The 13,506-nt window shown below is 47.1% G+C and overlaps 1 protein-coding gene across 1 annotated transcript in view; it reads left to right on the forward strand.

Annotated features, from left to right (window-relative positions):
* The window catches only part of SPEG (SPEG complex locus), a 186,536-nt gene that overhangs the window by 168,136 nt on the left and 4,894 nt on the right, over nucleotides 1-13,506 (forward strand). Inside the window, exons 37-39 of the mRNA XM_015426902.1 lie at nucleotides 3,243-3,984; nucleotides 8,392-8,631; nucleotides 11,151-11,431. Of these exons, the coding sequence (XP_015282388.1) occupies nucleotides 3,243-3,984; nucleotides 8,392-8,631; nucleotides 11,151-11,431 (1,263 nt within the window). The remainder of the gene's footprint in view (nucleotides 1-3,242; nucleotides 3,985-8,391; nucleotides 8,632-11,150; nucleotides 11,432-13,506) is intronic.

The raw sequence follows: 13,506 nt of genomic DNA on the forward strand, positions 1-13,506 counted from the left end.
TTTTTTGTTTACTTTTAGAAAGTTCTTAAAGTGCGCTCCAGAGACAAAAACTTTTTCTCACTTTATTTCAAATACATCAAAGGAAAACATCACTATCCGCTCAGTCCATTCCCCCCCTCCTTTTCACAAACAATAATATTTTCTCGGTTGTAATCTGGCTATAGAATTGTACCTGTTTATCACACTCCATACAAATCTTTTCATTCACTGATATTACCTAAATCATCTCCCACACAACCTTTATCCAGCATAAACATCCTCAGAAATTGATTTCGCCTGCGCCATATTCTTCTAAGCCTATACAAAACTTTATTTCCTATACATAACAGTTCAATATAGGTGCAAAAAGACAAAAGGAAAAAGGAAAAAAAATAAAAAGGTGAAAATGGAAATAATAGAAACCTTTGCCTAAAAACTCATACTTTCTAGATAATGAAGCCAAACAACTTCGTCGTATCCTTCCATTCCAGTAATCAAAGTTTTAAACATACTATATTGTATTTTCAGAATAACACTCCATTTTCATTTTCATCCCTTTCCTCCTTAACATTTTATGTATCTTTTAGGGATTATTCATAAAACAAATACCTTGTTTACTACACCATAATTTTACAGTTTGCATTCACACATATATTTTTTTTGGGGGGTGGCCTTATACCCTAAAAATTTATCTAGCAAAACAAAATCATGAATACGTCCTAACATTTCCAGTATCACTGACCCTTAAATATAGCCCAGGAATAACCCATGTATTTTACTTGAGTAAACCAAAAAAAGTAAATAAATAGTCAAGTTACTACTCACACCGTCTAAATATTTAAGCAATTAAAGTATCAAAAGGATATTAACCCCCAATATTTGAGCTGTTCAGGTACATAGGCAAAGGATCATTGTCAAACCATATCCAGAGCCTGAGCCATTGAGCATTACATATTTTAAGAAAATAGCGATAGTTCACCTATAGGATAATACATATTGCAACACTGTTTTTTTTTAATATATAGCTTTTTATTGTTTTTCGATCAGACATACAAACACAAAAAATAAATCTCTTGTTGCAACGCTGTTTTCTGAAAAGATTTCTTCTCAATGACCATAATTAAATGTCTCAAACCTCTGAACTCCGAATATTTCCATTCGTATTTCTGCCTCTTCTGGTTTAACATTCCTGTCAACATTATTTTGTTATCTTTGTTGCTTTGCTTTGGTAGAAACCTCGGTTTTTTCCTAGCTAATTTCTTCACTTCTCACTGTGGTTCTGCTAGCTTCTTACGTTTTATGTAGCCTGTACTCTCAAATTGTTTTATACAGTTTTTTCTTTATTTTTCTTTCGTGGAAACATCTTTCTTCTTTTTCAACAGTGTAAAGTTTAATTCAGTTATTTCCTTCTTTTGCTTGTCTTCCCGCTCTGTCTCCAAACTCACTGCAGTTCGCAGGTGGGGCGTTGGCTCTTCCCTATTTTCCTTGATTTGTGATTTCAGATCAACATTTTGAAATTACTTGCAAACATTTCTGCATGCTTCCTCTGCAGCCTTCCTCACCTGGTTGATCAAAAATTCCTTAAACTGATCCTGAGTTAGTTGGTCAAGTTCTACCAGTATAGTTTCTTTTGCTGGAATATCATCAATCTCCCCTGCCGTCGCCATTTTCCAAGCCCTTGCTCCACTCCTTTTCACAGCCGCTCGTACATTCTCGAGATGGAGATAGTCTTTAAGGGGTCTTTTAATCAGGGTCTTCAGCAATTAGTGAACAAACAGATACATACTCGCTCTCTTGTATTTGTTGCTTCTTGAAAATGAAACAAGATTAAAACGGGTGTTACAGGTTGCACAGCATGGCGAACCATGCTGCTCCCTTCTTCACTCTTTGCCTTGGAACAGGTCGGTCTCGTCCCCTTCACTGCCATTTGGGGGTCGTCCGATCCAGCTTCCGCACTCCAACCTCCCTTCAGGAAGTCAGGCGAGGCATTACATAGAGTTAACTAAAATTGCCTATCTGCTCTAAGAGAAGATGGCAGTACTGTCTGAAACGGACTAGAATGTTGTCTTTCACATCTGCAAAAGCTGTGGGAAGCAGGGGGCACGGCAGGGAAAGGACCAGGGCCAAGCCAGCGGGCTTCCTAAACTGGTTTACCCAGCTGGTGTGCCAACTACTTTTGCCTGACCACATGTGACTCTGCTTTCACCCGATAGTGGAAGAGTGCTGCAACAGCAATGCTAATAGACTGTCGTGTGGAAAGGAACCTGGTTGCAATCCCACCCTGTGGCGTAGCACCACAGCTTCCCTAAGAGGGTCAGGGACCTACATACCTGCCTTTCCCCGCATGTTCCCCCAGAAAGCACTGCGATCAGGGTCTCAACATTGACTCACCCTTCCCAGACCAAAGGACACCAGGCTGGCTACAACCAGGGCCAGGTCTTTCTCGGCGGCAGCTCCTCTCTGGTGGAACGAGCTCCCGGAGGAGACCAGGGCCCTGCGCGGGACCTTATGCAGTTCCACAGGGCCTGCAAGACGGAGCTCTTCCACCAGGTGTTCAACTAGGAGCCACCCCGAGGGAAATACCCTGCCCCCTGTATTTTTCAAAACAGCCTGAGCCAGCCGCACAATATTCGATCAGGGTCGACCACTAGGAAGGCACAGAAGTCTGAGCACCATCCCGAATGTAATGCTAAACTGTTACCTGTTTAATGGTATTTGGATTAGTATTGTTAGCACCTTTGAATGTTGTGATATAGTATATGGTCTCTGGCCCCAGCTCCTGCCAACCCAGCAGTTCGAAAGCAAGAAACTGCAAGTAGATAAATAGGTACCGCTTCAGTGGGAAGTTAACAGCATTCCGTGCACCTCGGTGTTTAGTCATGCCGGCCACATGACCACGGAAACGTCTTTGGACAGCGCTGGCTCTTCGGCTTTGAAACGGAGATGAGCGCCGCATCCCTAGAGTCGGATTCGACTGGCTTTCGAGCGAGGGAACCTTTACCTTTACTTTATGATAATTATACTATTTATTCCTATATTTGTGCTGTTGTAAGCCGCCCTGAGCCGGCCATGGCTGGGAGGGCGGGGTATAAATGTAACAGATAAATAAATAAATTGGCCGTGTCAGAGTTTGCATTTCCGCTCTTCAGTGGCTGAGAAGGGTCTGCCCCACCACACAATGAGTTTTCAATGGTCTCTTTGCAGGGACTTGGACCCAGGGTTTTGCTTATTGTGGCTGTCCTGTTTTCTTTTCTCACGCGCAGAGCCCAAGGCTGCCCACTCCGCTATCACTGCCAAGAAGAGTACCGCTGCCCTAGAGAGAGTGTCTTCCACCAGATCCACTCAGACCTCTGCTGGCCAGCTTCCCCAGCCAGCACCCAGAACCACAGAGCCCCTGCCTTCCACCCCTCCAAGGAAGCAGAAGGGGTCAGTGCCTATAGCAGGACAGGCTCCGGCCAAGGAGGAGGAATCTCTGGCTGCAGAGAAAGAAAAGACCACAACCACGCCACAGCCCTCCAGAGAGGTGTCTTCTTCTGAATGTCCAGCCATCACAGTGTCTTCTCCAGAGCCAGCACTGAAGCCCACCAGGACTGCATCTTCCCTCAGCACCCGCGGTGCCTCGATGACCACCAAGATTCCACCTGGCCCAGCAGTCACCCCTGGCTCTTCTCTCTCCAAATTCTCCCCTATCTCTCCCGCATCACCAACACCCATGGCAGACTCCGCAGTGACCCTCTCCCCCAAAGCTCTTCCTTATGTGGCCACTTCTTTTGTCTCTAACCCACCAGCAGCACCCGCTGACACGGAAGGTGCCTCCAGTCCCTTGACCACTCCCACGACGGAGGAAGTGCCTTCCCCATCACGCTTTGTGAGTCGGAACACCACCCCCAGCAGGGACACCGGGAGCTGTGCCCGTGGCAGGCTCACTTCAGCGGCAAAGGATGACTCGTCCTTACGTCAGGGGATCCCTCAAAAACCCTACACCTTCCTGGATGAGAAAGCAAGGTAAGGAACATGGCAGTTCTCTGTGAGGATTTCAGTAAGGAGTGGTGCTGTGAGGGATTGTCTTTGACCCTAAGTTTCATAGAGGTGTCCATGTTGTAGTAGCAGCATTCCCACCCCACCCCCCACTTCCTTCAGAGTTTTGGATCCCTCTTCAGAGATGAGCCCTACCTTTTCTGCCCAAGGTAGCCTAACCTGCTACTTTACATTATAGGCAACCAGGATCTATTTGTTCCTCTGTCTCTGATCTCTACTAGACAGTTCACAGAACCATATTTACTGTATGACAGATGATTTGCAGAAGCCACTTCATGCAATCAAGCCATCAGAGATGGAACTGGGAGCTATTCCACATGTTATACAGAATGAGGTGAACTGGGGTGTACCACTTTAGATGGCAGAACCTCTGGAACAGAGTTTAGTCCAAACATGCCACCCTTATCCCATCTCACTGTGCACTCACCCCGTGGTTGACCATTCAGACTATTGCTGTGGTAGCCATGGGGCCGGTGCTCAGGCAGCATCTTTTTTTAAAAAAATCCTTTTTATGCATGCACAGAAGTGCTTATTTGCTGTCGGGCAGTGATTCACCACCCAGGCGCGAATATGCACTTATGCGCACGTCGCTATCTAAGCCACAGAGCAGAAGCTTCAGACTTCCCAAACCGCTTGAGTGCACAATAGAGTGATCAGACATCTGGATGTGCGTGGTGAACCTGGCAGGTTCAGTAAATACCGGACTTTATCCAGTGTTGCTAAAGTCAGAGGTGAGCATGGGGGAATGACGACTGCGGGGCGGGATACAGCTGTCTGATCCATGGGTGAGAAGCAGTGGCCATGGATCAAAGTGCTCGTTTGACTGCACCCAGTAATCCGTTTAGGGATGCCAGGTCCCCTCATTGCTCCAGTAGGGGGATTTGGGGGGTGCTCGGGGGGTGGGCAGGGACATCCCCAAGTTCCATCCCAAGAGCGACCACCCACCCAGCCACCCCTCTCCTTTCCCTCCTGCCCAATTTAAAGGGTTTCAGCTGATCGGAAGGGACCACGTAGCCCACTGACCAGCTGGGGGCCCCTTTAAATCTAGCAGGAGGGAGGGAGAGGGGTGGTCATGCGGCCCATGACTGCCCCTCTCCCTCCCTCCTGCTAGATCAGCTGAAGCTCTTTGAAAAGTACGCAGACGGAGAGTGATTTCAGCAAAGCGTACTTTATTCAATCAGGAACAAGACAACTTTGGCTGGCTCGCAGGCCGGCTTATATCCCCCGAGAAACTGCCACCCAAAACACACCCCTACTTCCCTATAGGTTATTTACAGTGGCCAAGAGCCCCATAGGCTCTCGGCCGGGAACCCAGCCCCCTGATTGGAGCGGGCTAGGATCCGCATAGTCCATTGTCTCTTGGAGGGAAGCTCTGCATTTGTCTCTGGACTTGCCTGGACTTGTCTGGACTGGATACATTATACCCTTTAAAGCAAGCAAGAGGTGAGGGAAAGACGTGGCCAGGCAGGTGGTCACTCTTAGGGGCAGGGCTTCCCCCACTGGCCAGCTGGCCAGTGGCAGATTGAAGTCCCCGGAAGCAGGGGAGCTCCCGCACGGACCTGGGGGCTGGCAACTCTAAATCTGCTTGTACCCCGAAGGGACCACACAGATGCAGACAGTTGGACAGGGTAGTTTGCTGACCTTTGCCCCAAAATACCAGGGATCCGAACAACGTCTTACCTCTCCCCTAACACAAAGATCTTCTTAGGGCAAGTGTAATAAAGCAACACTTCCTTTATGCTCCTGGCGTGCACTGTTTTTGTCCATGCACTATGCCTGAGTTTGAGGGGGAGGGAAATGCCTTGGATAAGATGTAGGCCATTTCCTCCTGGGTTATCTGCCCTGAGTTCAATGCTTTTGGGAAGTGATTTTTTTTCCCTTCCTTCCCCACAACATCATGGCGTGTTCATGCAGGCCTGGGGACTTCCATGGCTTTTCTCCCATCTTTCTCAAACCTACTTTGCTCTAACGTTTTGAGAAGGATCACAGTAAAGCCTGGATGGCTGCTCTGTGTGTGTGTGTGTGTGTGTGTGTGTGTGTTAAAATCTGGATTTTCCCCGCTCAGGTGGCAGCCATTCCCCCTAAGCCTGTCTCTGCAGCAGTCATTTTCTCTCTCTGCCACCAAGGGGTATTTTTAAAAAAATCAGCACTAGAATATCATTATATCAACACACCATTGTAACAGTAGGTACAAACAGGTTCTCTGAATTCCCAGATTTCATTTTTTTTAAATGTCTCTAGCATCTTTGCTTGCAGAGGCAGAAGGAGGCCCCAATCACACGCAGAATTTGCCCCATGATACTCACGAATGCCGGTCGGATTTTACGGGCGCGATCACACCGACACACCTGGCAAGCGTTTGGCACCCGCCAGCAGCCCATAGCAGTCAGCCGAAGAAGTGGAGTAAAAAAACACCCCAGAAAATCCACTATCAAAGAGGTTGCGATGGGTGGAAGACAGAGTTGCCTGTGTGATCGCACCGGCGCACTCCAATCGCGTCACAGGAAGCAGGCTGCAAGGAAAAACACCCGCTTCACCCGCCATTGTGTCGGATTGCGCAGTGGCAGGTCAAATTATCGCGGCACAAATAGCCGCGCTCCCCCCCCCCCCGCATTTTCCAGTACATGTGACCGTGACCGGGAAAAGGCATATTTTCACAAGGGGAGAAACTAGACTTACTTTTTTTTAAAAATGAAAGCTGGGAATGCAAAGAACCTGCTGCCCCTGTCATTACAATGGTTATATCAGTTTAAGGGTATTCTAGTGCTGATTTTTTTTAATTGCCAAAGCCCTGGTAGCCCAGGGTGGAGGAGTGGCCACTTTGGGGGCATTGTGGCAGGGAAACTGTGGGGAAACCTGTCATGTGCCAGCCCCATTGCTGCTGCGTTTCATCTGCAGCCGTACCAGCAGCAGAGAAACTACAAAATCCCAGCTCCATGTGGAAACCGTTGCAATGAGAACAGCTCATTATACTCTGGTTTCTCTTCAGAACGTATAAATCTTTCGCTCTTTCCTAGAGGGCAGCTCATTCTCTCTCAGTCAGCCAAAGGAAGCACTGGGTGGAGCAAGTCATGGCTGCACCTGAGAGCGTTTAGGATGTACAGCGGGCCTTCCAAAGGTCCCTTTGACCACTCGATCCCATGGACCTGCTTTGCAGAGGGAATCCCTCAAGAACCTTTTAAGTGTTGCTTGCCTCTTTCTGTTGGTTTGCCCCCCCCCTGCACAATTCATGGGAATGGGAATGGGAATGGGAAAACCTCCGCCTATTGTAGGCCCTGCCTCTCCCCCTGGCAACTCACTCCCTTATGAATCATCACGTGTGTTCTGAAGACGGGATCATATTTCTGTATCATTTCTGTGACTCAGCACATTGCATCCATAGCTCATGATTTCCGGACCTCACTTGGTCCTTGATCTCCCTGCTCACTTTCAGAGTGTCAGCTGTTCTCAAAATCAAGAAGCCAGAAAAGCACCTTTGGATGTTGTGGCACAGGACAGGAATAGGAAGCACTAGTTATTTGCACTTCCTGTTCTCTGTGCCTCTTTGGAATATACCAAGCAGAACTAGTACATCTCCCTTCCACAGAGAGAAGCGTGAGCATTGCATCTGTCTTCATTACGGGAAGTGTACAGGCTCTACTTTGGTTGCCACAAAAAGGTATGGTGAGGACGATGTGTGAGTGGTTTCATGTTCCCCGCACAAGTTGTTACCATGGTGCTGGAAACAGACTCCCGTCACACACCACCAGTTGGAACTTCTAGGCTACAGGTCAAATGGTTGTGATGCTAATTGGAGCTCTTGACCAACAGGCCCAGGTACGGAGTGTCAACATTCTGTGTTATTGTTAAGTCTAGCTGTAGATCTGTGGCATCTATGTGACAGGAGCAGACAGCTCTAGGTGACAGTAGAGCTGGCTCTGACCGGTTCTGGCTGGTGCTTGCCAGAGCTAATTAGCAATGACTCAGCATTGGCCCTGATAGGCCAATGGATGTATAAGTACAGTGAAGTACTATGTATGTATTTTTCTTGGAAAATTGGTTGTCAGCGGAGCATTACGTCACTCAGTGTAAAGATTTGGTGGAGGCTTTGTAAAATAAACTGTAAATAACTTTTACACAAGCCTTGAAGACTCCAGTCTTTATTGGATACCCTTGCACCCGTGCCCGGTCTGCAGTGGGCTAACACCGCGCAATATTGACACGGAGAAGCCAAGCCACTTGGGAAGTAAGGACGCCATCTGCTCTGCTTTGAATGTAGTACCCCCGCCTCCTGCCTTACTTGTGCTTTGCTGGGGGATTGTGTCTTAGCTTTAATTGGACAGGCCAAACGAGCATCCAAGGTTGGCACTGAACATGTTCCTCATGTATGTTCAGGGGTCGGTTTGGAGTGATCCGAGAATGCAAAGAGAATGCCACAGGGAAGCGCTTCATGGCCAAGATTGTTCCCTATGAGGCGGAGGATAAACAGCGTGTTCTGCAGGAATATGAACTTCTTAAGGGCCTGCACCACGAGCGCATCATGGCATTGCACGAGGCTTACATCACACCCCGATATCTGGTACTCATAACAGAGCACTGCACAGGGAAGGAGATCCTCTACCACTTTGTTGACAGGTGCGTTGGGGGCTCGTGGCATGGGAGACTGAGCTGTGTCTGGGAGGAGTGGGCAGGGAGCAACGGGGGGGTTTGGGAGGTAAAGTCACATACCATGACAGACCAGGACAAAAGAGCTGTCACAGAATATCTTCAGTATCACGTTAGCCATGAACGTTGGGATCTCTGTGTATCCAAACCAGTTTTAGTAGACCTGGGAATCTGTGATGGGAGTTGATAATTTGGGCTGCTCAGGGCAAACAGCAGAGTGGGAGATGAAGGCCAGTTAGTCTAGTCATCTCCATGTTACCCAGATGTTTAATAATATTCAGTCATCATCCAGACTATAATTTGACACAAAGTGAAGGCAGCAACATTAACCTGTCCTCTAGAGACAGTGTAGGGACACATTTAGCATAGCTCCGGCAAAGGAGCTGTACCACATGCTCTAAGGGCCCAGGCTGATCGAAGAGTGGCTGTTGAAGGAGAAGCATTTTTCACATTACGGTTCCCACTCACAGGGATCTGTAAAGTCCCTTGGGAAAGAATTCCCTCATGGGAATGATGTGAATGGATTCCTAAGAATGGATCGCTCCTGGATGTGCAAATGTTCATGCCCGTGTTTCCCAACCATGCCTTCTCTCTGTGGCGTAGTAGTCAGAAAGCTGGACCGAGATCTGGGACACTCGGGTTGAAGCCCTCCCCTCCCGTAGTCATCAAGCTTCCGGTTTGACCTAAGGCCAGTACCTTTCTCCAGGGCTTTTTTGGTAGAAAAAGCCCAGCAGGAACTCATTAGCATAATAGGCCACACCCAACATCTGAAACTCATTAGCATATTAGGCCACACCCTGACACCACAGCTCATTAGCATATTAGGCCGCACCCCCGTGTTATCAGAAGTGTGGCCATCCAGCCACACCGACCTTTTGCTTCTTATTCTGTTGACCTTATTTGTTGTCAAAACCCAGGGCTTTTTTTTGTAGCAGGAACTCCTTTGCATGTTAGGCCACACACCCCTGATGTAGCCAATCCTAATGAGTCTCTGCTGTTGGGTGTGGCCTATTATGCTAATGAGTTCCTGCTGGGCGTGGCCAACTTGGGAGCCAGCTGGAATTCCTGCCCAAAAATAGCCCTGCCTTTCTCTAAGCTTAGCCTACCTCACAGTATTGTTATGAGGACAAAATGGTGTGGGGGGGAGAGAAGCAGGTATGCTGTTCTGTGCTCCTTGGAGGAATGGCAGGATAAAAAAAGTTTCCCATCCCCTTCCCTTCAATTGTATGTTTTAGGCTCCTTGAGGCAGACACCTGCCTCCGTGTTATTCCTGTATTATTTAAGCATCACAAACATTATTTATGGCACTGCATAAATAAATCCTATTAAATCATCATGGAAATTTGTCCTGAGTGCTACCAAGTGTCAGAAGACCCCCAGGAACTTTCTGTCAGTGCTGTTAACACTCTTATTTTACAACACAGGCTCTTATTTCAGAATATTCTCTATCAACAAGAGCTTTCCAAAGCCTCTTGGTTTTTTTTTTTTGGTTTTTTTACCCTGGCAGCCAAATGCTTTGAATCTCTGTCCCGGATCTAGCACTATTCAATATTATGATTAACAACCTCAAAAGAATGTTACATTTTTGCTGATGATACAAAACTAGAGTAGTCTGGGGAATTGCAAAATCTTTAGGCCATGAATCAAATTAGAATGGTCTCCATGAGATGGAATGCCGGGCAAGCCAGGGGCAATTTTTTAAAGGCCAATAAAGGGTGTATGGATAAAGAATTAGGCACAAAAAAGACCTCCGTACCCCCTGTGGACACAGAACAGAAAATAGATGGTTGAACGTTCATGGAGGCCTGTTCCTCAGATTACGCAGGAGGATCCTCAGGAGGATCTAATGATTAGGAGATCCAAAAAAGTAAACATTACAAATGGGCTACTTTTTTTTTTTTTGCAATCTACCTCCAATATCACACACATACAGAATGGAGTCAGGGCCAGACCAGCCATGGAAGAAAACCAAGCTAGCAACTCACATGCCAAAATGCCGAGGGTGTCTTGGTGGAGATAGGCTACCTGCACCTTTGGACTTACCCCCCTTCTCTGAGCCTGTTTATAGATTATTTGAATCTACATTAGTGATGGTGCCCAGGAGGCGGTATTTAATCCCAGTTAACTCATATGGACCACAAGAGTAAGACTTTGATTGTTTAGGGTTATATTATCATGCTGCGCAGCTGGGGGTGGGGAGATACCTAAATTTTAAATCACGAAGGGCAGCAAAAAGCTTTCTGCCAGCCCTGAATGGGGTTGAATGTACAAAAGAGCTTTAAGAAAAGATTATCTCAACACACTGACATAATAAAACTGTTGCGCAACATAGAAAAGACTGCAACTGAGCGATCCAAGACCTTTACCATCTAGCTGAAGCTCCCTAGTGGTCTTGTTTGGGGACAATGGCAACTCATTAAAGTCACTGGTACAGGAGGATGGACTCCTGGGGTCTCTTCATCCTCTTAACTGACTGGTTATGCCGACAGGTTCCGTTACTCCGAGGATGACGTGGTGGGCTATGTCACACAGATCCTCCGGGGACTGGAGTATCTGCATGAGCGGCGCATCGTCCACCTTGATCTCAAGCCTGACAACATTATCGTCTCCTCCTTAAACACAGTAAAAATAATAGACTTTGGCAGCGCCCAAAATTACAATCCACTAGTGCTGCGCCAGCTAGGGCACCGTGTTGGCACACTAGAATACATGGGTAAGTATATTTTAGGGTTGGCATGCCATGGGATTTGTCACAAGGATGCCCAGAGGAGTTAATGAAAGGCAAGTGGAAGTAAATATGCCGTGATACATGACTTCTAATGAAAGGGAATTGCATGCTAGTGAGTTGGTGGGAGGACTGACAGGGCTGGTTGTGGAGGAAGCAAGTGGGAATCCCTCTCCTGAGAGTGTCAAGTGCTCAGCTTCTGCCCCTCCTCATCTTTTCCGCAGGGCTAACATTGGGAATAGGAGGAGGGGCCTTTCTTAGTCCCATTACAGAACATCCTGCTGGTGGGTTTTTAAAGTTCCTGTCTCGGAACTACCAACACTGAGCAAGGCTCTACAGGCCCTTTTGAATCTCTCTCGAATGGTGTGCCCTTGTCGTAAATGTTCCTTGGCAGGACTGATAACAGAATGACCGGGCAGTGTTACCATCTTGAGTTCACTCCAGGCCCGTAGCCAGGATTTTGTCATTTGGGGGGTCTTTAAATAAGATGGGGGGGGCGTTGATGTTACAAAATAAAAAATACTATTAAAATAAAATTTTAAAAATCACTTTTGCAGCATTCTCACTCTGCCTGCCTACATGGGAAAGCAAGCCACGCTTGGGGAAGGGGTGGTGGTGGGGAGTCCTTCGGGCGGCCCAGAGTCCTCTGGGCAGCCCAGAGAGCCCGGGGGCCTGGGGGCTGGATGGAAGTTGTGGGGCCTTGGCAGGAAGTCATGGGGGCCTGGCCCCGAAATGCCCCACTGTAGCTACGGGCCTGGTTCACTCCTATACTGCCATTTTTGTGCCTGTGCATCCATCCTTTCCCTCTCTTTCTCACTGACCCCAGCCAAATATCCCTGTCTTGAACTTTTTGCATCACCCTCTTCTTGTAGTCTGAGCATTCCTTGTCCATATGAGCAGGGCTGGTTCTACCATTAGGCCAACTAGGCGGCTGCCTAGAGTGCAGATCTCAGAGGAGTGCAGAACTGATAGTCAACATCAGGGTGTGAAATCTGTCACACGTCTATCAGGTGTACATTTTCTAGTAAAAAAGGAGGAAGTTGAGGTAAACAGTGTGAATCCTCCTGTCATAAATCTTCCAAGAGTGAATTTTCTGTGCAATTGGCTAGAACAGAATTAACAGTTAGCAGGCGAGGGGGGAGTGAAATCGGGATGTACTAACAGAAATGACAGGATTGTCCATTGGAAATAATGGGAGCCAGGAATGAAAGAATGCCAATTGACTTGCATAGGCTCCATTGAAATACATTACAGCACAAGAAGAGTTGCAAAGAAAATGCAGAATGGATTTTCTATTAAGGTCTCTGGGCTCAAGTAGATTTCTCTGGAATGACAGCTCCCAGAGTGGAATGACAGTCCCCGGGGGTAGCAGATATGTTCTGGGACTGGAATGACAGGCCCCAGAGTGGAATGACAGCCCCTGGGAGTAGCAGACGTATTCTACACTCAACAATGCTGCAAAAGAGACTACTTGGTTTGGTAACTATATCAATTGAACACGCGGAAACATCAGCGCTTGACCTGAAGAAATTGGTGACAAATGAGATTTCGCAGTGTATGAAATGGAAACTTTCAAGAGACTTAAATTTTAATATCACAGTTCACAAGAGTATTCAAAATGATGTGTGATTTGTGTCCTAAAACTGTTTTCTGTTTGAGAAAGAAAATCAAAGATTGTTGTATCACTTATTCTCACATTTTTTAAAAAAGATTAGCAATTTCAAGTTTTCTACTTTTCATTTTTCTGTTTTTTTGAAAATTGGTCAGCAGTGTGTGGGGGGAGCGCAAGTCGTTATCCTTGGCTAGGGCACAAAAAAGCCTGGCACCGACCCTGCATATGAGACATTCCACCTCTTCCTTAATGATCCCCATTTGCTTTAACATAGCACTGTAACCAAGGGCAGGTGTCTGCCTCTCTGTACTGCTGAACACTGACCATAGCTCTGCTATGCACTCAAGGAGCTCAGCTCACCTCTTGGGCCAGGCCACTGGGGATTAACAGGCATCTTTCTCTTGTAGCTGAAGGGAGTCAGTCAAGTCCAGCAACTGAGTCTCTGTAGCACAATGAGCAGAAACTGCACATTGCACCACCCACAGTAATTTTTTTGTTGTTCTTTCCT

This window comes from Gekko japonicus, unplaced genomic scaffold (genome assembly GCF_001447785.1).
Source record: "Gekko japonicus isolate JY-2015 unplaced genomic scaffold, Gekko_japonicus_V1.1 scaffold104, whole genome shotgun sequence".
Lineage (NCBI taxonomy): Eukaryota > Metazoa > Chordata > Lepidosauria > Squamata > Gekkonidae > Gekko > Gekko japonicus.